At 37.4% G+C, this 23,773-nt stretch overlaps 3 protein-coding genes across 5 annotated transcripts; 2 read left to right on the forward strand and 1 right to left on the reverse strand.

The window, feature by feature from the left end:
* Positions 1 to 3,538: 3,538 nt before the first annotated feature.
* Positions 3,539 to 6,337, reverse strand: LOC131329839 (G-type lectin S-receptor-like serine/threonine-protein kinase At1g34300). Its single transcript, XM_058363236.1, has one exon. It carries the CDS (start codon positions 6,222 to 6,224, stop codon positions 3,759 to 3,761), a length of 2,466 nt encoding a protein of 821 aa, XP_058219219.1. The 5' UTR covers positions 6,225 to 6,337; the 3' UTR covers positions 3,539 to 3,758.
* A 13,463-nt stretch (positions 6,338 to 19,800) lies between these two features.
* Positions 19,801 to 20,620, forward strand: LOC131329277 (uncharacterized). 2 transcript variants are annotated; one of them, XM_058362372.1, is made up of 3 exons: positions 19,801 to 20,073; positions 20,222 to 20,423; positions 20,557 to 20,620. In XM_058362372.1, the coding sequence occupies exons 1-3, from the start codon at positions 19,914 to 19,916 to the stop codon at positions 20,597 to 20,599; spliced, it is 405 nt and encodes a 134-aa protein (XP_058218355.1). In that variant the 5' UTR covers positions 19,801 to 19,913; the 3' UTR covers positions 20,600 to 20,620. The 2 variants fall into 2 exon arrangements, 1 of the variants encoding a protein (XP_058218355.1); XR_009200699.1 differs by having other exon boundaries at positions 19,810 to 20,073; positions 20,222 to 20,473.
* A 7-nt stretch (positions 20,621 to 20,627) lies between these two features.
* LOC131329278 (uncharacterized) lies at positions 20,628 to 22,740 on the forward strand. 2 transcript variants are annotated; one of them, XM_058362373.1, is made up of 6 exons: positions 20,628 to 20,750; positions 20,849 to 20,944; positions 21,022 to 21,126; positions 21,219 to 21,313; positions 21,596 to 22,105; positions 22,431 to 22,740. In XM_058362373.1, exons 1-5 carry the CDS (start codon positions 20,691 to 20,693, stop codon positions 21,711 to 21,713), a joined length of 474 nt encoding a protein of 157 aa, XP_058218356.1. In that variant the 5' UTR covers positions 20,628 to 20,690; the 3' UTR covers positions 21,714 to 22,105; positions 22,431 to 22,740. The 2 variants fall into 2 exon arrangements, with proteins under 2 accessions (XP_058218356.1, XP_058218357.1); XM_058362374.1 differs by having other exon boundaries at positions 21,022 to 21,130; positions 21,219 to 22,105.
* Positions 22,741 to 23,773: the final 1,033 nt, after the last annotated feature.

Consider the following 23,773-nt stretch of genomic DNA (forward strand, 5'->3'; position numbering starts at 1 on the left):
CAAGGGGTGGAAATACAGGCGATGGAGATTGGTGATAATGAGTCGTGTCGAGTTTGTTGGAGTCGTTAATATTTTGTGATCTATAGGGCATATTGTAGTGATGGCATGTCTTGGAAATATCGTAACGACGTTAGCATATCTACGAGTTAAACTATATCCACATATCTTCTTCATTTGCACTTGTCATCGTATTTGCACATAGAATTAGTAAAGATTTTTCTACTGGACTAGTGTAGCTCAACCCAATCTTTCTTTTCAAGTTCAAATGCTGGATGGTAACTTTCATGCATTGTATGCTTGGATGTAAAGACTTTTGGAAGCTAACATCATTTAGTTACTTAATCATCTTGTAATAATCTTTCTTTTGACAAAGATGAGCTTGTAACTAATTATTCCAGAAATTCTTTTTGACTGATCGTTTGTAACTCAATGACTTATTCGTACTTGTACTAAGCATATTTGGGCCGGAGTGCCAATGTTGTAATTCCTTAAACTTGGGGACTGTTTTGTAAAGATAAACGGGTGGAAACTCTTTTGGGTATTATCTACGATATGCAAGGATCTTTTATTGAAATGGAATATTTATTTATGTTAAAAATCAAGGGCGTGACAAGATCTCATAAAAAAATTCTCATATGAGATCTTTGCATATTCCTAACCACAAAATCTCATAACCAAGTCCATATATACTCATATGAATTTTTAACCATTAATTAGAACACATAAATTGAACCACAAAAACTCATTAAGAAAGAAAAAAAACCCATAAAGGCTACTCCCATAGCCTTTTTACTTTCATGTCATTTTTTTCATATCCTTTTTATAGCCTTTTTGGTAGTTTTGGCTTTCAGTGAACCACAACATAATGGTATACAAACTCACAAGAACTCATAAATAAGGCCACAAATGTACATAAAGTAGTTTTGGCTTAATGTATTCATTTCTGAATATGTAAATTAAAGTTCCAGTTATACATCACAATGCCATGTAATACAAGGAGCAATTCTTTGAATTGAAATTGCAACATGACGTGACAAAAGGAGCAACTCTATTTGAATGAAGGAGCAAAGGATAAAAATACCCATATTTTTTAGTATTCTTTTTGTAATACCATGAGCAATCCATGTCATAGAAAGTGCAACAAAATATACAAGGAGCAACTCTATTTGGTTGAACGAGGAAATGAAAAAATACCCTTTTTTTTTTTAAGTATTCATTTTTCTAATACAAGGAGCAATCCGATTCATAGAAAGTATAATTTAAGCTCATCTGTTTAATTATTTAGTAATACAAGGAGCAATCCGTTTCGTAAAAAGTGTAATATATACAAGAAGGAGCAACTCTATTTATTTATTTTATTACAAAGGGCAATCCGTTTATTTCAAAGTGCAATATAATGTTTATTTCAAAGTGCAATATAATGTATAGGATGGAGCAACTCTATATGATTGAATGAGCAAATAATACAACTCCGCCTGTCTGAGTCCTTACGAGCTTACGAGGTGACAGCAACGAAGAAACTTTATGACAGCAACAAAGAAACTTTATGTTTATTTGGTTCTATAGTTCTATGGTTCACTTAGAGCTCTCATTGAAAGTATTATAGCTAAATATTAATTATGATCTTTTAGGATAAAATAATTAAAAAAATAAAATCTTCGCACCGGTTTAAACGGATTGAAAATTGGAGCACTTAATTTTTTAAGACTATTTGGACAGCAACACTGAAACTTTATGTTTATTTGGTTATGTGGTTCTCTCAGGGCCCTCATTGAAAGCTCTAAAGCTAAATATTAATTATGTCCTTTTAGGATAAAATGATCAGAAAAATAAGATCTTTACACCGGTTCAAATGGATTGAAAATTGAAACACTTTATTTTTTTAGACTATTTATATAGTTCAAAAATTAAGTGTTCTAATTTTTAATCCGTTTGAACCGGTGCGAAAATCTTATTTTTTAATCATGTTATTATAAATATTCATAATTAATATTTGACTCTAGAGTTTTCAATAAAAGCCTTGAGAGAACCATAGAACCAAATAAACGCAAAATTTCTTTGTTGCCGTCCAAAATGACGTGAGAGAAAGGCGAAGCTGACGTGAGAGAGACAGGTGAGATGAGAGAGAGATGAACCGGTTGCCAGTAAAAATGATTAAAAGCCAATAAAGTATTCAAGGGTCAGGATCTGTTTTCTTCAATCTAAGGGTTATAAAATAAGTTGCATATATTATGCCCTTGCGCACAGTAGACGTTCTCTCAAATAAATAAACGAGCAGTGCTACGTGCATAGCAGCTGTGCACGTAGCTTTTCTGTAAATAAACTAACCGTATTGGTACGTTTCTCTTTTTTAAATTTACGAATTTATAGAGTGCCTCATAGTTAAGAGGCCCACCAATTAATTAATTCCTTTATGAATTCAAGAAACATAATAATCTGACTTCAGCACCATGATAAACAATGAATCTCTCTCTCTCTCTCTGGAGTCTGGTCCAACAAGCTATGATTAAGAGACGGAAAGCAACATATATTATTTGAAGATTGTTGGTGCAAGTTGTGATTAGGACATTGGACTTGTATCCGATGAAATGGAAATCAACATGTTTGGGTTTTGTGAAATTATTCTATGTTTGGGTTTGGGTTTGGGTTTGGGTTTTGTGAAATTATTCTATGTTTGGGTTTTGCTTTGTTCATTGAACCTACCAATACCTAGTGGCAGCAAAAGAATCCTCAACCAGAAATTATGAACTCAGTTGCCCATTGATTTTCCCTAAAAACCAACATTACCAATACTGACTTGATTTAGCCATCAAATTTTCTAGGTCTTTTTGGGGTCTAATTTAACAATTTTGCTAGCCGATCAACCTAAAAATGCCCCATAGTTGTGCTTTGACATTAGTCAATAAGAGCAATTCCAACCCATGCCTTCAAAAGCGACGTGGAGGGGAAACGGTCCATTTTGGCAGCAGCTTTCAGCCCAACCCAACTGCCTTTTGCTCGTCCAAATCCACATGTGGGAGCGAATTTGAATACACCCCCCTTTACCTGCCAAATTTGAAGCCAAGACTCCATATGCCAAATTTCTTTTGGTTCAAATTTTTTTAATCGTTACTAATAAAAGCACCAGCCGTTTCAAATTCCATTTTTTATAAGTAAAATAAAATTTGAGATTAGGATAGGAGAGGTAGGTTTGAAGTCAAATTTGGAGATGTTAAAATACCATTGAGCCTTCAGAAAAAGTTGACTTCTATAATTTGAAGCCTTGGATTGGAAATGCTGGCAAAGGGACATTTGAATTGAAGGTTGGATCCAACAAGGGAACTTCTATGCCATTTATTAGATCGGAGATAAGGATGAAATCGGGTTGTATATTGTTTATCAAATGAAATAGTACCAAAGGGTTCAGAAAATTTGGTCACAGATCTATAGATCAAAATACTACTATTTGAACCATGCTAGATTAGATCCCTTCGAGTGTTTCAGGAGCACTTCAGAAATGACCAGGCGAAATTTATTTTTGTAGGAAAAAGAAGCGCAATCAAACAAGAATGCATGTCATTAATTACAATTCCTCCTCTGCAATAAAGAGTGGACATGCACAAAGATCTTAACTGCGATGACAGACAAACTCCAAACATACACAACATGAGAATCAAAATGACAAGAACACTATCAGAACTTTGCAAAAGTATACTTCTAAACAAAGCCTTTTCATCACCTTAACACCTTCCAATTTTATACCTTCAAAGTCACTTTTTCTAATACGAAACAGAAGAAGAAGTCCTCTCCAAAGTCAAAATTCGGCGCGGCAGTGACAAAGACTGAGCTGGGGCAGAAGATCGAAATGCAGAGAGACCACTGACACTACTGTTTCCGTTGAAGCTGGCCTCACCAACTGACCCTTCAGGCACGGCCTTAGGGACTGGTGGCTTTTCAACTTCGGTAACCCCTTCTAACATCTGAACCACTTTTCCCATCATTGGCCGCTGTGATGGTTGCTCCTGTATGCACCAAAAACTCACCTGGATTGCCCTAACCACTTGCTCCATATGCATTTCAAAATCTGTAAGTCTTTTATCAACGATTCCCTTCAAGTTTCCCTTTTCGAATTCTCGGTATGCCCAAATAGAAAACTTTTCCCTACTTGTTTCTTCGGATACTTCAAAATTCCTTCTACCGCTCACTATCTCTAACAAAACCATACCAAAACCGTAAACATCCGATTTTGATGTTATCGGGAGGTTCGCAAGCCATTCGGGAGCCAGATACCCTCTAGTCCCCCTGACACTTGTCAATGTCCGATATCTATGGTCTTTCGAATTTATGAGTTTTGCAAGGCCAAAATCTGAGACTTTGGCGTTGTAATTCTCATCTAAAAGAATGTTTTCTGGCTTTATGTCGCAGTGCACGATGCAGTCTCGACACTCCTCATGAAGGTAGGTCATACCCCTTGCAGTCCCTAGGGCTATCTTAAACCTGTACTCCCAATTCAAGAATTTCCCACTTTGTTCTTCAACTGTAAAGAGGAAATTATCAAGGGATCCGTTTCTCATGAACTCATATACCAGAAGCCTGTGACGTCCTTCAGAGCAAAACCCTATCAACCTCACCAGATTTAAATGGTGGGTGCTACTTATAGTTGCAACCTCCATCCTAAACTGCTTCTCCCCCTGCTCAATTCCCTCTAGTTGTTTCACCGCAACAACAGTTCTATTCACAAGAACACCTCTATAAACTGCCCCAAATCCTCCGACTCCAAGCTTCTCCTTGAAACCTTTTGTGGCTCGTTGTAGTTCTTTATACGAGAACTGGACCGGAGCCCCAGAGGCATACTCAAGAAGAGCATATTGAGCCGGCAAACCACCAAATTTGGTGCTATTTCTACAGCACCACCACCACAAACCTCCCTCCAGCGTGACCAAACCCAATATCGTACCTATAATCACAACAGCAACAATCCAACCCTTCAACCTCGAACCAATGGAATGTTCAACACTCAACGAAGACACAGAAGGGTTTGGGACTATGGGGCCACACACCTTGACATACGAAGTGCTCGGAAGAGCAGCCGACTGATACCCGCTTATGAAATTTGGGTTTTTCAAGTAACACAACCCCGTCCCATCTGATAACGAGGTGGAGGCAACACAAGAGCCACTCACAAGACAATTCAACCTACACGCGGACATACCAACGAAGAAAACCTCGGAAGACAGCTCTGGAGGATACGTCAAGAACATCGCATGATCTATTTCCAACATAGTCGCACTCCCGGGACAATTCTCAATCTCCACCTTCCTCTTACACCCTTTCTTACTATCCTTGGGATCGATCGGATCGAAATTCTCCGAAGGGCACCCACAAATCGGACTCGAATCGTTGTAACTACAAATACCCAGATCCCCACAATACCCAAAAACCTGACACTGATCACTAACAGCCGCCCATCCCTCAGTTTGAGTTCCACTACCCCTAGCCGAGCTATAAATCCTCAAATTTCCATCACTGTCCAGTTTCAAAAACCTAAGTATGTCACTCCCTTCAGCGTAATCACTGCTGTAAGCAACAATCACAGGGCTAGATATGTTCGAATCAGCAACTAATAAAATCCCAATTGACTGAAGCCCTAAACTGGGCGATGTCAAATTCGTAATAGTAGACGAATTGAAACCCAAATTCCAATACAAAATCGAGTCGTTCCACGTTAAGGTTAAATTCCCAGACCTTAAAAGGGCAAAAGAGTACAACCCAGATCGCAAGACATTATTAACTGTTAAATTCTGAGATGGCACGATGGTGTCGGTTGGGTTATCGAAGGTGGACCAGATGGAAACGGTGCCGTTGAGGAGGCGGAGGTTACCTGAGTCGTCGAGGGCGGCGGAGGAGACGCCGAGACCGGCGGTGCCGGACTGCCAGACGAGGTTGCCGGAGGAGCCGTTGAGGAGGCGGAGGTTGCCGTCGGGGAGGAAGCTGAGGGAGGCGGAGGAGTCGGCGGGGCCGGCCGTCCAGACGGGGATACCGCCGGAGTAAGTGACGGCGGCGAAGTAGGCGGCGGAGGAGGCGGAGGATATGAAGCGGAGGGAGAAGGTGTTGTTGGGGGAGGTCCAGGACTGGTTTGGGTTTGAGGCGTAGAGGGCTGAGCCTGGTGAAATGTCTGCTGCTGCTTGGATAGTAATGTAGACGAACAAGAAGAGAGAGATGAACAAGAATAATGGGGGTTTCATTCTCTCTCTCTCTCTCTCTCTCTCTCTCTCTCTCTCGTAGGAGTATAATACTAGTATGTGTGGGGGTGCGAAATGGGTTTTGAGGATGGAGTTGAGGAGGAGAAGACAAAGTGGGGTTGGTGAAGGACTTTTTGACCTGTAGCAAAACAGATTGCTGGTTTTTTCAAACACTCAGAACATATAAAGTGAGAGAGAGAGAGAGAGAGAGAGAGAGAGAGAGAGTTGAATCGTGGGGTAGAGTCAAAATTACTTGACGCCATTGAACAAAACTGAGCACATATATTAATTTCTCTCCGTTTCTGAGTGAGTTTTTTTTTTTTTTTTTAATGTTGCGAGTGACTTAGAGCCTGTTCTACAGTACTTTCTTAAAATAAGTACTTATTTCATATTTTTAAATTTAAAAATAATATAAATAAAAAATATATTTTTTATTTTTTTTTAACGTTCAAAAGATTTCAATGAGATTTATCAAATAAGATTTATATTGCTAGAAAAATTATTTGCATAAATATATTATTTTTGAACTTGAAATTGCCTTCTTGAAAAATAAATACTTAAAACGTGATAACTCTGGGTTTTTCCGAGGTTTTGGACTCGAAGGGTTTTTCTCGGGATTTCTGCATGCTTCGCTGCAATTTTTGAGCTTGAAAAGCTAGAGTGAAGTTGGAGACGTTAAGGTGTGTAATGAAATGCAGGTGAAACGGGGTATTTTATACGTTCAGAGCCTGGCTCCATAGATATGAACCTTGGGCTTTTCATAAGAGAAGCTGGAGAGCCTTGGTCGTTAAGCAACGCAAGCAGCGTTCTGCTTCATTATCGTACACACGCCAGGAAGTTCAATGTAAATCCGTTCGGAATGTCATCCTTGGGTTTTAAGGTGTTTCGAACATCGTGGCGACCTCTGTTTTTTAGATCATCTCAAGATCATTGGGAAAATGATTGTACAATTCTTGTTTGATTTCTAGCGATACATGCGATTGGAAAACCAAACAAACATCGATTGACCTGAAATTTTACTGGAAATTTTGTAATCAAGAGGATTATTTTGTGTACGGCTTGATTGAAGAAACTTGATCCAAGTATGTGAACAAAATACTGTCCGTTTTGCGAGGCGCAATGTGCTTAAAAATAGTAAACGAACTCCATTTTGCAAGAAATTTTCCTGAAGGCCTCAAGATACTATGTATTCATTATGCGCGTGATGTTTGGTGAGGTTCGGGAGGGATTTGGTTCATCCACAGATTTTAGAGTAAAAATCAGCCATTTTACAAGGTGCTAGCAAAGTCTGGTGAAGATCCAATGGTGGAACGTCCTTGAATTTTGACGAGATTTGAACAAGTTGCTTAGAAACTCTAAAATGAACAATTCTGTCTATGCTGATTTAAGATTGGATGTTACGGGAGATATGCTGGCCGGTTGGACAAGATTGGAGTTACCAAGATTTATTTTTTGATAGTTGAGCGAAGAGGGAATTGCGCTCGTCCAGGAATGACATGCCTTACGACCAGGCTATGCACATGCAGATATTTTAGGATGCTTGTCGAATAGAATGACCGCATGTCTTACTGTCAGAAAACCTAATGTGTTTAGCATCGTTTTATCTTTACTGAGTGCTGTGCACTCTTCTTTAGCATAGCTTACATCAGCGTGTCAGGATCGAGCTGACTATCTTGACTGCAGGAATAGGTGAAATAATAGGTGGGCCAAAATTCGGTGTTTACACATTACAAGGGGGCCGAAAAAGAATCCACTTCCTTATGACAGAAATGTAACCAACCCTTACTCTTCATTAACAAAAACATATAGCGTAACCACCCCTTGCACTTCATTAATTAACCAAAACACCCTTGCTCTACAGCCGACTCACCTAAGCTTGTCATATTTGAGATTTTGCAATGCATATCACATGGTCTCGTAGGCTGCCCTTAATAAAGGGTCCACTAGGTTGCCCTTACCAATACTAGGTCCTTGCAAACCACCCTTAAGAACAAACAAGGTCCTGGATGGTTGCCTCCTAACTCATCATTACTTTACTTCTTTCATTAACGTTCTACATATTTTTTCTAAATCCACACACCTCCCTTGTGAACCTAAGTTCTCGATAGTACAAAAATTCAATCAATAAGCACAAGCAAATTAAATGACAAGTGAAATAGAATCAGAAGATAAATAACTAAAGTAACACGTAAGGGTATCCTTGTTGTTTATTGTTCTTTTAATTCAGATCGTTATTGTAGAACTATTGGGGTTAGATTGTAATTTATTAAGCACTTGTGGTAAATTTGTAATTTAGTAAACTAGAGGGGTTAATTTACAATTTACTAATAAATTGCAAGGTAAGTTAGCTCATTTGAGGGTCCTAATTGGAAATGCATCCATCTTAGTTTCATCCGTTGCAATTCTTGCATAAATCATCCATTTCCACAAATCTATTTTTTTTTCTTCGAGATGATAGACATTGCATTGTTTATAGAAAATGTGAGGTACACATACTTTTAGAGTTTTTTCAAGCACTTCAATGTCAGCACCGAATATTGTACCTTGGACTTTGTTGCCTCTATTTTTAAATGGAAACTTTGTAATAAAATTCTTTGACATTTTAAAAGATGGTCATATGATAACATTGCATTAGGTTGTCTATCACATCACCTTGAAATCTTGAAAGAAGACTTTCCTATGGCTTGTACATTTTTGAAGTTGATCTTGGAAAGGATGTTTTAAACAACCATCACTTGAGCTGTGCCCAGCTCCTTATTGCTAGAGTAATATTCTTAATCAACAATACCATATTTGCCACTGATTATCAGCTAATGTTCTTTAATGAAGTTGAGTTAGTACTTGATAAATGTGAGACAATGAGTTATGGAGAAACAATCACACTCACTATTTACAAGTGTTCTCAGTTGACAAATTGACATGTGCTCTGCTTAACTGCAAAAATGGTTATACATACTGTAATTAATTTTAGTTTGTTTTAGCTAAAAGCTTTGTTTAGACAGTCACTTTAGTATGAAGCAAAACTATGGATCACCTTTGATGAGCACCCAATTTTGTATATATCTGGTGCGACTAGTCCCGTTTTATATTGTTTTAACTTGTATTTATCTAGCTTTTATTCAATATTGCACGTAAGGTGTGTTTTTAGTGTTTTCAGGCAAACCGTGCAAATAAGGCGTGTTTTGACTCCATGGATGGCTCAAGTGCTTTCAAGTACCCGAAGACCCTGTCGGCCCCTTAAAATCTATCTAAGTATGGAAAAATGACTTTTCGAAAAAGTATCGATTTTCGACATTAAAAATGGCGGTAATTGATCCTTGAATTTTTCTAAGAGTAACTACAAAGTTACAAAGTTTTATTTGAAGAGCAAGGTCATGTTTTGAGCCATTTTCTCTTGCGAAAAATGTGCAGTTTTCCATTTTACACTAAAAGTAGGGGGTTGACATTTTAATTTAATTGGAATCTTGAAATTCTGGTAATACTGGGGCTGTTACGAACCCGACCAGACCGAAAAAAACCGACCAATCGGTTCAGTCTTCGGTCGGTTCAGGGGCATTTTTTGGAGGTTCGGGGTGGACCGAACCGACCGAACCTAGGTTCGGTTCGGTCTCGGTTTTCTGGAAATCTATTCGTCCCGAACCAACCTAACCGACCGAACCATATATATTATATACATTTATATAAATCATTTTAATCTTGACCGTCAATCCAGTTGATGTTTTAATCTTGAGCGTTCACTCCCAAACCCTACCCTATCTATCCTTTACTCTCCCCAGTCCCCACTCCAAAGTTCAGACGCGCAGCCATTCCCTCAGACCTCAGCTCTCTTCCTTCTCTCTAACCTCCGGTCCTCCACGATCTATAGTCTACACCGATTTCCTCCACTAGTTCAGCGCCGCCCTCGCCTCCATCTTCATCTTTTGTTAAGGAAAAAAGAAGCTCCGGCCTCCATCTTCTCTTCATCAAGATCTGGGAGTTGTTGGCCGAAATCGAGAGAGCCAATTTGGTAATTGCAGGCCGAATGTTGTTGCGAGTGAGGTCCTCTTTTCTCTAATCAGGTTCGTTTCTTTCGTTCTCCTGTGTTTTCAGCTCAATTCGTGATGGTAGTCCTTTACTCCTTTTTACTTTTTAGGGTTCATTTGTGCTTCTATGGCTTCTGTGTGTTGAAACCCCTTGGATTTGTTGATGACTCAAATACAAAGGCCTAGATTCAGTGATTTTTTTCTATGGAATTTGTTGTTTTTTAGAGCTCTGGTTTACACTATGATTAGGGGGTTTCGTTTGGGATTTTGAAATCAATTTTTGTGTTTTTTAATTAGAGCTCTGGTTTACACTATGATTAGGGGTTTCTATTTGGGATTTTGAAATCAATTTTTGTTGTCTTTTTTTCAAGTTATGGCTTCTGCTGTGTATTTCGACATCAATGTAAATTTTAAAGGGAAGGTTTCCAGGATTAAAAATGTTGAACTTAATCGTTACGTATATTTCATACATTGACCTTTTGGATGATGTTAGCTGAAAAAAGTTTGTCTACTGTACCATGGGGAGTGACTCTATTTAGTATAGGGCTTTTGGAATAGGGCTTACAAGATACTAATGGGTGAATAGGTGTTGATACGTATAAATTATTATGTAAAGGTTAGCAAGTACGACTTAAGGATATGTAATCTACGGATGTACTGAAGTTATGGGTATTGACTCTATTTAGTATGGCTATGTGCAACAAATTATTTGTAGTGCTAAATTCCATTTTGTTTCCATTGCATTGCAATTCATTTGGAATAGATAGCAGACATACTTCCATTTCACATAGGTATGCCCGAGCAAAATTTGTGAAGGTAAGCTGCTTTGCTCAAGAACTGTTATGTAAAGGGAAGCTGTTTTGCTTGAGCAAAATTTTTCCATTTCACATATGTATGCCCGAGTTCGGTTCTTTGCATTTTGGCTTGGTTTGATTAGTAGTTGGCTTGGGCTAGGTTTAGATTAAAAAGTTGAGAGTGATTTTTTTTTTGTTTTTATTCAAATTATTTTTGCATTTGTTAGTTGAGTTATTTTGCGGCATGTAAGAGATTGGTGCTGTCGCATTGTGCATAATATGTCTTTGTTATTGATTTCCAAACTAGTTCCCAAAGTATGTATGCACCAGATCAGCTGTGCATGCATTTCTTTATAAGCGACCGTGCATGTGTTTCTTGACAAGCTGTTCTTGTGTTTTAGTATGATATGAAGGTGCTTGAGTGTGTGATTTATTCATTCTCTATGATGGAACAAGAATTTTTTTCAGTTAACGGAATTAATTGATCTTTATAATGTAGTTATTCTTTAGTTTGCCCCTTGAAGTGCTCATTCACCTAAACAATTAAATCACTTATACCCTCCAAAACCCTGCAGTTTAAATTGAACATCTTAGAGGCCTAACTGCATCAGTTGTGATACCAACCTTGTTAGCTGAGGTTCTGCATCAGAATAGAAATTGAGTTACTGACAGTGCGGGAAATATTTGACGAAATGGTTTTTTTGCAGCCGAACGGGTCGAATCTGCTCTTCAGAACTTAAGAGGGGAATTTGGGGAGCTGCATGTGTGGGTACCTCCATCATGACTTAATCTTCTGTTAGTTATTGTTTGCGGTTTCATTGTAAGATGCCACTTCTTTGATTTTGACATTCTTTCCTCTCTTTTTTGTCTCTGGTAATTTCCTTCGGGAGGGTCAATCTGTTTCTCTTACCTTAGTTCTGAACCTTCTGATTCTGTTCTTCCTTCCACAGGGGACGAAATGTGATGTTAGACAGGGGGATGATGTAAAGAATTAGTTTCATTTGCGAAGGAAAAACTGGATTACATTGATATATGGGTAATTTTGTTTACACCCTTTCTAGAAACTCTAGCATTGGCTTGGTCATCTGTTTGTTTGATCTAATTTATTCACTGTTTTCATTTTTCAACTTCTGAACTATTTCATATGTTGCGATTCATGTAGATTGGTTCGCACTAGTTTACGGTCAGCAACAGGAATTCCATTTTCACCAAGAGATTGAAGTTTTGTGAAGTGAACGAGAAGGTAAGCTCTTCCTATTTGCTTTTAATGATGTTAAGTGTATGTATTTGGATTTGTTTACAATATTGCTTTCTATGGCTTACTGACTAATGGGCAAACGGGGAGGATGGCATAGGGAACAGGAGCTGTTCTCATGTAATGCTATAAGGAAGGATTTGTATCATAGACTCATAATAGAACCTATTCAAGTTATTAGCAATCTATGCCAGCAACAATTACATAATCAAACAAAATTTTGAATTGTTAACTTCTGGTTCTTACTGTTATTTTTTTTAATTTTAGAATTTCATTGCTTAATTAGTGTGTGTAAGTGAATGTGGTTTATCTTTATCTCATTTATGTGTATGTAGAGAGGCTAGCGTGAGGAAGGGGAGAAATCTCTATCAGAATCGCGTCACAGATATTTTGACAACGCCGGCGAAATGTCTGACCATGAGCATGAGGTATTCAATCTCAAAATCCTAAATTGGCTTGAAAATTAGATTTTTGTTGAATATAGTTCACGAGTTTAATGGGTTTAGTGTTTACAATTTACATATTGCTTAATTTTCGCATGAACATGAGGTGATGAACTGAAAATCAGATTAGTGCACGAACAATATGAAAATCAGATTGTGATTATGTTGGTTTTATTTTTCTGCTGTGTTAGATGGATGATATGGATGATGACATTATGGATGAAGGTGTTGAGTTTGATATCCCTCAAAATGCTGAAGTAAATGATGATCTCATGCCTGAAATTAATAACGAGTCTGAAAAAAAGAAGGTTGTTGGTATGAAAAAAAGGGCTCCATGTTGGAAGCATTTTACACTTATTACACCGGAAGGTCATCCAAAACCTAGGGCTGCATGTAATTGGAGTGGGACAGATTATGCTTGTCACTCGAAGTTAAATGGTACTAAATCTCTAACTCATCATCTAGCGTATCAGTGTACCAAATATCCACCAAGTAAGAAATTTACGGGTTCTAGGCAAAAACTCCTTAGTTTTCAAAGGAAAGAAAACAATGGTGAAACAAGTGCTAACCTTGTGCCTGTGGCTTTTAGTGTTGACACTTGTAAAAGAGCACTAGCGAGGATGATAATAATTGATGAGTTGCATTTTTCATTTGTTGAGGGTGAAGGATTTAGAGATTTTATAAGTGTTGTTCAACCAATGTGGAATCCTCCTCGTAGGCTTGCGATGGCAAAACAAATTATGGCCATGTATGAGGACGAGAAAAAAACATTGAAACACACACTCAAGAATCAAAGGGTTTGTCTTACAACGGACACTTGGACTTCAGTCCAAAATCTGAATTATATGTGTCTTACGGGTCATTTTATTGATGAGAATTGGAGGTACCAAAAGAAAATTCTGAATTTTTGTGTTGTTCCTAATCACAAAGGTGATACTCTTGGTAGAATGGTTGAAGAATGCTTATTGGATTGGGGAATTGACAAGTTTCTAACCATTACGGTTGATAATGCATCCTCAAACAATCTTTTGATTAGATACTTGGAGAGAAAGACCAAAGATAGAAAGACCACCATTTTAAATCACGAGTTCTTGCATGTGAGATATTCGGCACACATCTTAAATCTAATCGTACATGAGGGATTGCAAGAGATTGATGTCCCGATTGCGAGGGTGCGCAATATGGTGAGATATGTGAGGTCTTTGATGCAGCGGAAGCTAATGAAACACAAAACTACTAAATTGAGTTCGAAATCCGTTGATTCGTAACGAATACCCGGAGATCGAAATCCTTCTCTAAACCTGTTTAGTCAAAGAATACCCAGGAATAAAGGCATCAAACACTTTGTTGATTCCGTAGAATACCAAAGAATTTGGCATAAAAGAGAACACTCTTTTTAATTTCATTAATCATCAAAAACTGAATAGCCCTAAGGCTTACAACTTAATTTATAGTAGGAGAAACCCTACACACTAGGAAATAAAGAAAAAGGAAACTACCAAAGTTAGAATCAAGTCTTCTTAATCAAATAACTCTTAAAAGGAAACTAAATAAACTAAATTGAAAAACTAAATAATGTAAACACTTATTTCTATAATTGCAAGATTCCTAACAAAATAAATAAAAACAAAAATAAGGAACTTTATATTCTTTTTTTTAAATAATATATAATCTTTTCATTTCATTTTGCATCAGTCTTCCCCATCTAGAATGGCGAAGTTTTGGTCATGTGTTGAGAAGGAGAAAATTGTGCGTAGGCTTAAACCTTGTTTGGATGTGTCTACTCGGTGGAACTATACATATTTCATGTTGGAGAGAGCTTTAATTTATCAAAAGGCCTTTGATCGATTGTGTGATGATCCGAACTTTAAATTAAATATAAGAAAGGAGGAGATGGACGAGGATTTTGATGATGTTGATAGTTTTAAGGGTATAAATAGGGTAATTAAAATTGAAAAGATAAAGAAGAAAGGGGGGGGGAAGGGTGGAAGGAGTATGTTGGGCCTCCAAGTTCAAGTGATTGGGAAAAGATTAAGTTGTACGTAAAGTTTCTTCGAGTGTTTTACGTTGCAACTTTGAAATTTTCGGGTTCTTTGTACGTCACTTGCAATGTTTTTTTTGATGAAATGGTGTTGATTCAACAAGACATTATGAAGTTGTGTGAAAACGAGGATAGTGATTTGTATGATTTGGCAATGAGTATGCGTATCAAGTTTGACAAGTATTGGGGTGATTTTGATAAGATTAATCAAATGATGATGTTTGTGGTTGTTCTTGATCCTCGATGCAAAGTTGCATTTTTTGAGTATTGCTTGCAAAATACCTTGGGCTATGATAAGGCAATAGTTGGTCAGTTCATGGATAAGTTAAAAAGTGAAATTACTCGTTTATTTGGATGGTATGTGAAGCATAATGGGTACACAAATGTGCGTAACAAAGAGGTTGGGGGATCATCGGACGCCGTAGATTTGGACGGACTTGAAACAGACTTTGGTAATCATAAATCTTTGAAATCTCAATTTAAGATGCACAAACAAAAGGAGGGCAACATGGCAAGCAAAACGGAATTGGAAAAGTATCTTGCGGAAACTAGTGAGGATGATTGTGACAACTTTGATGTACTTCGTTGGTGGAAGTTAAACTCTTCGAAGTATCCAATTGTCTCTCAAATGGCACGAGATGTGCTAGCAATTCCCGTATCCACGGTTGCCTCCGAATCCGCTTTTAGCACGGGCGGACGTGTCATTGATCCTTATCAAAGTTCTCTCTCTCCAAAAACCGTGGAAGCTCTAATTTGCACACAACAATGGATTAGAAAACCAACCAAGATCAATATAAGAGAACAACTTGATGAATTGGAGGCATTAGATTCGGGTACTACTTTTACTTTTAGTTTTTACTAACAAGTATTTTATGGTCCTTAAATATGTTTTATGTTGAATGTCTTACTTGTATGTTTTCTTTGTTTTTCTTTTATGTTTTTAGTTGTCTTGGAATCAAGTGATAAGGACTAAGAGGTTGGTGCTTGGATTGAGGAGTTCCATCATGGGTGTATCATGGGTACACAAATGTGTAATGTAACTAATGTTTACATTTTTTTGGAATTTGTATGTCATTGACTAGTTTTTAGTGGCTTAATTTTGTTGCTTTGTGACAATGTAGGGCTATGGATAACTTTTTGGAAGGGTTGAAGGCTTTAAGATGTTGTATGGAATGGTGACTCTATCTCAGTTTTTTGGGAATTCTCTGCAGTCTGAACTTCGTTTTTTTTTCCCTGAACTGTTAGTATTTGGGCATTTGGATGAATGTATTATCTGTTTTACTGAGGGGCTGCTAAGTGTAAAAGGAGCATTTGGTATTAACTGTTTTATTGAGGATTATTGTAGTTGTAGGTTTAACTGGTAGTTTGGTACTAAGTTGTTGGTTCTGGACCTCCGGTTGAAGGCTTTAAGCTCCTGTGAGTGTAAGGGTGACTGAAACTCTCTGAACTTTGTATTTTTTGTCTTTCCTGGACTGTTAGAAGGTGGACCACTGGACTATTTGATTTGGAAAGGTTCTATATTTTTTTTTTCCTTCACAGAGAGAACATTGGAGGAGCCTTGGTTATTCTCTCATGTATGTCAATAGATGGATTGTTTGGTTTTGAAAAAATGGCCCAAAACAAGGTGGAAAAAATGCCCAAAAAAGACCCATATAAAAATAGGTGAAAATGGCTGAAAATGGCCCCAAAAAAAGTGGGAAAAGGCCCAACAGTCGTTGGAAATGGGCCCAAATGGCCCAAAAGGCCCATTAATCGGGTGGACCGAATGCCCTGAATGCCCCGAAATCCCCGAACTCACCCCGAACCGAACCGAACCGAACCGACATTAATACCGGTCGGGATCGGTCCCGGCCTTACATACCCCGAACCCGATCGGTCTCCGGCAAATCCACCCCGAACCGAACCGAACCGAACGGACCGACTAACACCCCTAGGTAATACCATTGTTTTCAAATGGGGGGTACTTTCTTATTTTCATTAAATAAATTAAAGTAAAGAAAAGGTAAAAGAAAGGTTTAAAATGTAGTCTTTACTTAAGTTTAGAGAATGAAAATAAGATGTTGTGGAAGTGCTAGGAGCTGTCTGCTGAGGCTGGCCTGAAGAACTGAAGATAACCTCCCTGTATTGATACAGCCTGTATCGATACAGCCTTATTCTGTATCAATACGCATTGGCTTCATGGGAAGGCAGTGATTGTTGTATCGATACGGATTAAGGCCGTATCGATACGGGAGCACTACGGGGAAAATTGACATTTCAACTTAGCAGCGTGGTATCGATACTTTGGTTAATCCGTATCGATACCATGAGCTTTCGGCTAGATATTTGTTACTTTTTGGACCTTTCATTTATGGAATAGTTGCTACTTTTGGAATGTTTTTAGGATATTTTGTAGAGAGGGATTTGTTTGTATAAATCGGTTGGAAGTCTTTCTCTCTCACATATGTAATTTTAGGCTTAAGTTTCTAGTTTTCTCTCTAGGTTTTTCCATTGTTAGTCTTTCAAGTTTTCCAAGTTATTTCCTTAAGAACTCAAGTAAGTATTTGTTTTATGTTAATTTCTCGTTTATTAATGTTGTAGCTACTAGTTGGATCTTCATATAAATCAGTTTATTTCTGTTTCTATCGGTTAAACATGTTTTCAATATTTAACATGATTTCTAGTCTTTTCAATATGTGTGAGTAGTTTCTTGGCTAAGTCTTGGGCTACTCTTTTCCAATGACTTAGGTTGTTATTTTGTTCTCGAACCCTCGAGCTTAAAATCATGGTTTTCGGAATGGAACTAACCTAGCCATTTTGGTCTAAGCGAGGGGTGTTAACTCCTTGATATGTCATTTAGTTAAGCGGTCTTGGCAAGCGACATATTGAAGGCTCGTGGCCTCCTACGTGTTAAATACATTAGCGAAAATAGGTTGATTTAATTTTGTTTAATCACATCTTTCTATAAACATAGTCGTTAAAGCTAAATCCTCCGAGCGAGAGCGCGCGGTCGTGGCTCTCGTTTGAGTTATATTCGAGAACCGGTAACGGCCTTTCTCAAGGGATGGACGATCCCTAGACTTGCCTCTTTTAGTTCATAAAGCTCTTTTCTAATCTTTTGCCTTAGTTTTCCACTGTTTAAAGTAAAACCAAGTTGGTCGTCTTAAATGCTGCAATCCACCATATAAAACCTACATTCCGAATAAGTTGTTTTTGATTCTCTGTGGGTACGATCGCGGACTTTCCGGTTATTATGCTATCGACGACCTAACCCTTCGCTTGGGGTGTTCCAACCGTATATTTGAGAGCGAGGTTGTGGCAGTAAGCAGCCTTTTGATAAATTAGCTAAGAGCACTTATATTTCAGACTGTACGTAGTATAGTGTGAGATAAAGCACCATAAAATTGATCATGCGAGAAAACTTGTTTAGCTAAGCATTTTCCCACTTTGTTTAGAGTTTGTTCTTGGGTTTTGTTAATTGTTAATGTAGAGAATATTCTTACTAGGAACTAGCATCATGTGAAGTATGCACCGTTATTGTTTTGCCTCTCTGCTTCGTTTGTTTTGGTACTTTTCTTTATTTGTAGGTGCAAAGAGTTGATATTGCGTTTTAATAAAATTTGGTCTTTGAGGCAAGTATTTGGTCTTTCCCTCGATGTACCCTTTGTCAAGTTTTAATAAAATTTTGTTACCGATAAAAAAAAACCCTAATATTGCGTTACGATAATTGCATTTTTCTGTGAGTTTAAACAACAACTCAAGTAAGTCAATCAATATATACTTCAATACTCAGTATATGTTGTGAATTAGGTCTTTATGCATTACACGTAAATTACTAAAAAAAATTATTAGAGTCCAGCTATGTAAACTTGATCATTTGTGCAAGAAGAAAATAAAATACTAATGTAGCTATCTTATTTCAATGAATTAATGCATTTGATTGTTGCATCTTCGTATGATTTCTAAACACCGTGAACTTTATAAATCTCTTTAGAGTATGTTGATCATGGAAAGCTATGAAGGAATTTGGATTTGCCATGTGTAAGAAGAAAGAAGATCTCATCTCAACTGTCAAAGGAAAAAGCTTAGTAATTGAATGTCAAATTCATATTTCGTGATTGAATTCCAGGAAAACGTAGTCATCATTTACAAATTATTTAACTAAATATGTTCATAATTTTCATTTGATGCATTTTGTTGAGATGTGAGACGTTTGATTTCCAGTCTTGTGTTTGAAGAGAGTATGCTCACATTTTTTTTTGTTTTTTTAGTTTTTTGGTCCATTTTCATGACAAAAACTAATCATAGCAAAATCACAATGATTAAAGTGTGTGTTGATAATAAGGCACTAATTCACGCACCTATATATACTGTATAATATGGTATTTACAATAGTCCATGTTAACTCTTCACGTATAAGCAAGCCAATTAGAGATACTACAGAATGACATAAAGAGGTTTACATGCTAATTAGATGCTTCTCAATAAATTAAATCTAGACTCGGGGAATATTTGTTCAAGATGTCAATCAAGGAGCCAAGACTAGAAATGTAAATCAAATTTATTGAAAAACTGGATCAAGAGATGGTTGTGGAAAGTTCAGATGCATGTGATGTCATGTAACCATCAAATGGCACTACAAGAAAATACACTTTTAGTGACTACTTTCGGTGACTAAAAAGTTTTTAGTTACAAAAAATTGATACATCAGTGACTAAATTTATTTTATTCACGATAGATTGGTTTATCAGTGACTAAAATTTTCGTTTGTCACAGAAACAATATAGTGACCACTTTTTAGTCATGGACTGTGTACTTACAGAGACCAAACAAAATTTAGTCACTGAAGATGGCCAAATTTGCGCCAAATAATTCCCTAAAATTTTTGGGCGCGGGACTTGAAATATTTGGAAACGTTTGGGGACCAAATTGTTAGTCACTGAAAGTTTAACAACCTCAAAACTACGTAGTTTAGATTGGGATGAAACATAAAGTCCCTGACTCTTGATAAAGTCCCTCAAAACTACGTAGTTTACATTGTTATGTTCTACGTCTTTGTTTACAATCCATTTCCCGCATCCCAATATTGCTTACAATATATTTCTAACTAATTAATAAGTTGTCATTCATTGTTTGTTCTACAGTTATACATAGAATCATGCCTCCAAGTCAAAAAGTGGGTAGGAGATTTGGTATGCCTTCACCAGCACAATCAAGCCCAAGTGTGACTGTTGAACCTTCTCTTTCCGAGGATGTTCTACCGCATAATTCTGATGCTTTGGGTGATAATACTTCTTTGGAGCAGTCTAGAGGTGTAGGTAAATTAAGATTGAACATGCTGGTTCTTAAGTAATTATTAAAATGCTTGTCAACTAATGTAATTCATAACTCTTAATAGTTACATCATTTGATAATTGTTAACGTGCAGATCTTTGTCTTTTTTTGATAATTCATAACTATTAACAGGCAGGCCATTATCCAACCGCGTGCGTGGTAAGACTCTTGGGAAAGGAGTTGATAAATTGGTTGCTCAGAATGGTGGGAATAAGCTTCCTGTATCGGTGCTAGAAAAGTGGAACACTTTATGTGGTGTTAATGCCCCCAATGCATCCATGCTATTGGGTGTGTATATTAGAAGGATGGCTCCAATTAAGAATACGCTGACGTGGTGGGGATATTTCTGAGGCTATTCAATCCGCTATCATACAAGTTGTTCTTGTAATTACTTTGCTTATCTTTTTACTTACAAATAAAATTCTCGTTATCAAATGATGTAACAACTTTACTTACTTTGCTTTTAGGACAAGATCAAAATCTCAGATGATTATCATAACAACCAAGTAGCTCAGAAAGCTGTGCATGCAATCACGTGAAGCTTCATTACCGACAACTTTTGGAAGATGGTGAGGACATTTATAGTAGTCCATATGAGAACATGGCTCCAAAGGATTGGCGTCACTTGATCGATGATGTATGGACCACCGACAAGCACAAGGTAAGATATTAAATATTTAAGTTTAAATTTTGTTCTTAAAATTCTTATGTAACAATTATTTGATGTTACTTTTTCTTTTTCTCTTTGTTTATTTATAGAGGAAGACAGCAGCCGAAATAAAAAATAGGGGACAGCTGGGTCTCGGTGGTCATTGTTCGGGGTCTCGATCATTTGTTGCAGGGATGACTACACCGGTGATACCTTCTGCACTCAATATACAATTTTTGTTATTAAATGATGATCTTATGCTAATGCAAGTTCAATTTCACAGCTGGAGGATAATGGATATGCAAACCTTGAATTTCCAGAATTCTATGAGAAAATGAATACCAAGAAGGATAATACTTGGATCGATGATATTTGCGGTGCAAACCACGTAGGTCTTCCAATTAATATTTCACATTTTTATAAATCATTTTCATGTCAGGTTGAGATAATAATTATTTCTATTACAATCTACAATGGCAGTCAAAGATGCTTAGCCAACGAGAAGAATCTTCTCAGTCCGGTGTACAGTGGACACCCAAGGGGATGTCTGGAGATGTTCTTGGGAAGAGGAAGAGGTACTCTAATACTTGCATTTTGTATACATGCTTCATTGGCAAATAAGTGTTTTATTAGTAAGTTGACTCAATTTTAGTTCAATAGAGCAAGTACCTATAAAGACAGTCATTTGGGATGAGAATATATTAGCTTGATGAAAATATAAGTGTTCATTTTGTAGGAGTGTGAGTACAGAGCTGGTGCTAATTGTTAACGTAGATATGTTTCTTGTTTGAGGATATAATTGGTTTGAGGGTAGGTTGTTTTAATTAGTGGTGCTTGAGGAGCTAGGTTATTACAAGTACATACTTGGATTTGGGGTCGGCTCAAAGCCCACTTCCTCTTCTTCGAAAACTGATATCGCATCATAGGCACGAGATGAAGAACTGCAGAATTATAAAGCAAATATGGAGAAAATAGAGATGGAGCGTGAGGAGGAGAAGAGAGAGCGTGAGCAGAAGAGGAAGGAGCGTGACCAAGAGAGGAAAGAGAGTGAGGAAAAGAAGAGACAACGTGAGGAAGAAAGGAGAGAGTACGAGGCAGGGCAGAAGAAGATGGCTGATCGTCTACTTCTGTTGGAGGAAAAGACAAAAGCACATAGTTCACCTACCCATCGTGGAGGGCACTTCATCACTTCCACTTCTACTGGGAGAGAGAGTGAGAAACAGAGGAGACAGCAAGAGGTGGTGCAGAAAAATAAGGAAGATCTTGTACTTATATGGCAGGAAAATACAAAAGCAGTTGGTCAACGTACGTATCAATCATGGAGGGCACATCTCTTCCACTTCTACTGGTTGTAGGAGGGCACATTGGTAAGTTTTTTCCCATCTCTTCCACTTCTCACTGGTTATAGGACACATGAAAACAACTTTGCACCCAACAATGATAAAAAGATAGTGAAAGGCTGTTTGAGTGGTAATATTAACACTGAACTATCTGTGGATGACATTGGAACTCAATAGTATCGAGACGAACTTATACGAGCCAATGCCATCTATTTTGAACCCAAGGATAGAGAGATCTAGAAAACCTAATCATAAAGTTATAGAAAATTAAAATTCATCCTTGCTTGATATGGAGTACTTGCTTTTCTTTATGGAAATTGAATTGCATTCTTTCTTTCTTTTCTGTGTACAGATGGATAATGGTGAACTTCCCCACAGCTCGAGTATACTTTTTTGGCACATTGATGCTTTTTGTTTGGACGACGAGATCACGATGAACTTCACAGCTCGAGTATTACTTTTTGGCGTGTAGATGCTTTTGGTTGGGAATGCGACTATTTGGAGAAGAACCTTATATATTATATTACAAAGATTTAGGTTATTTCGAGGGTATATGTATAATACTGTGATGGTTATTGCACTATGGTTAGGCATAGTTGAATATTGTGTATTATGGCAATGGTTATGATTTTGGATTTTATATATATGATGGTTAAAGCATAGATTGTAATTTTCATCCTTCAATGGCTGGGCATTTTGGAGGTGCTATTTGGAGGAACAAGTAGTTGCAGTAAGTTACAGGGGATTTTCTATGAGAAGAAAAAATTATTGAGCTTTGTATAAATTAAAATGAATGAAAGGGAAGTACACATTTCGTGACCAAATTAGAGCAAAAAATTGGTCACTGAGAAAACCTTTTACTGACCAATCTACTGGTCACTGAGAAAACCCATTGGTGACCGACTAATTTGGTCACGGAAAACAGCTTTAGGTGACCAAATTGTAGGCGATTAAAAATTAAAAATAATCTATCAGTGACCAGTAACTGGTCACTAAAAATAGTCTTCAGTGACCAGACGTTTTCCGTGGCAAACTTAATTGGTCGTTGTTGGATACCAACAGAGACTAAAGTTTAGTCACCGAACATATGTTTTAGTGACCAGATTAGTTATTACTCACGAAAGACTTTCAGTGACCAGGGTTTCGCGACTAGATGTGACCAGATAAAAGTTAGTCATCGAAGACATTTGGTGACCAGATATGGACTTCCGGTGACTAAATTCTTGATCACAAAAAGTGTAATTTTTTGTAGTGTAGGGAGGGTAATTCATGTCCACATCCCGAAGATATATATATATACACACACACACACACCATGGATCAAGTGAGGGGTCCCTCACTTTGTTAAAATGCGGGACTTTTATTTCGCGATCAAATTTTGAAAATTTGAACCGTTCAATGTGTGCAGAACGTGATTTTAAGGGTCTCTGCGAGAAATCAGCAAAAAAAAATGATCGGGAAGGGCTTCATCCGAACAGTTTTTTTTTGAATCGTTCAATGAAAACTACTCGGATGAAGCCCTTCTCGGTCATTTTTTTTGCTGATTTCTCGCGGGGACCTTTAAAATCACGTTCTGAGCACTTTGAGCGGCTTGGATCATCAAAATTCAATCAGGAAGGGGAGTCCCGCATTTTAATAAAATGCGAGATCCTTCACCGGAACCTAACTTTTATATATATATATATATATATATAT

The sequence above is a fragment of the Rhododendron vialii genome, chromosome 6a (assembly GCF_030253575.1).
Source record: "Rhododendron vialii isolate Sample 1 chromosome 6a, ASM3025357v1".
NCBI lineage: Eukaryota > Viridiplantae > Streptophyta > Magnoliopsida > Ericales > Ericaceae > Rhododendron > Rhododendron vialii.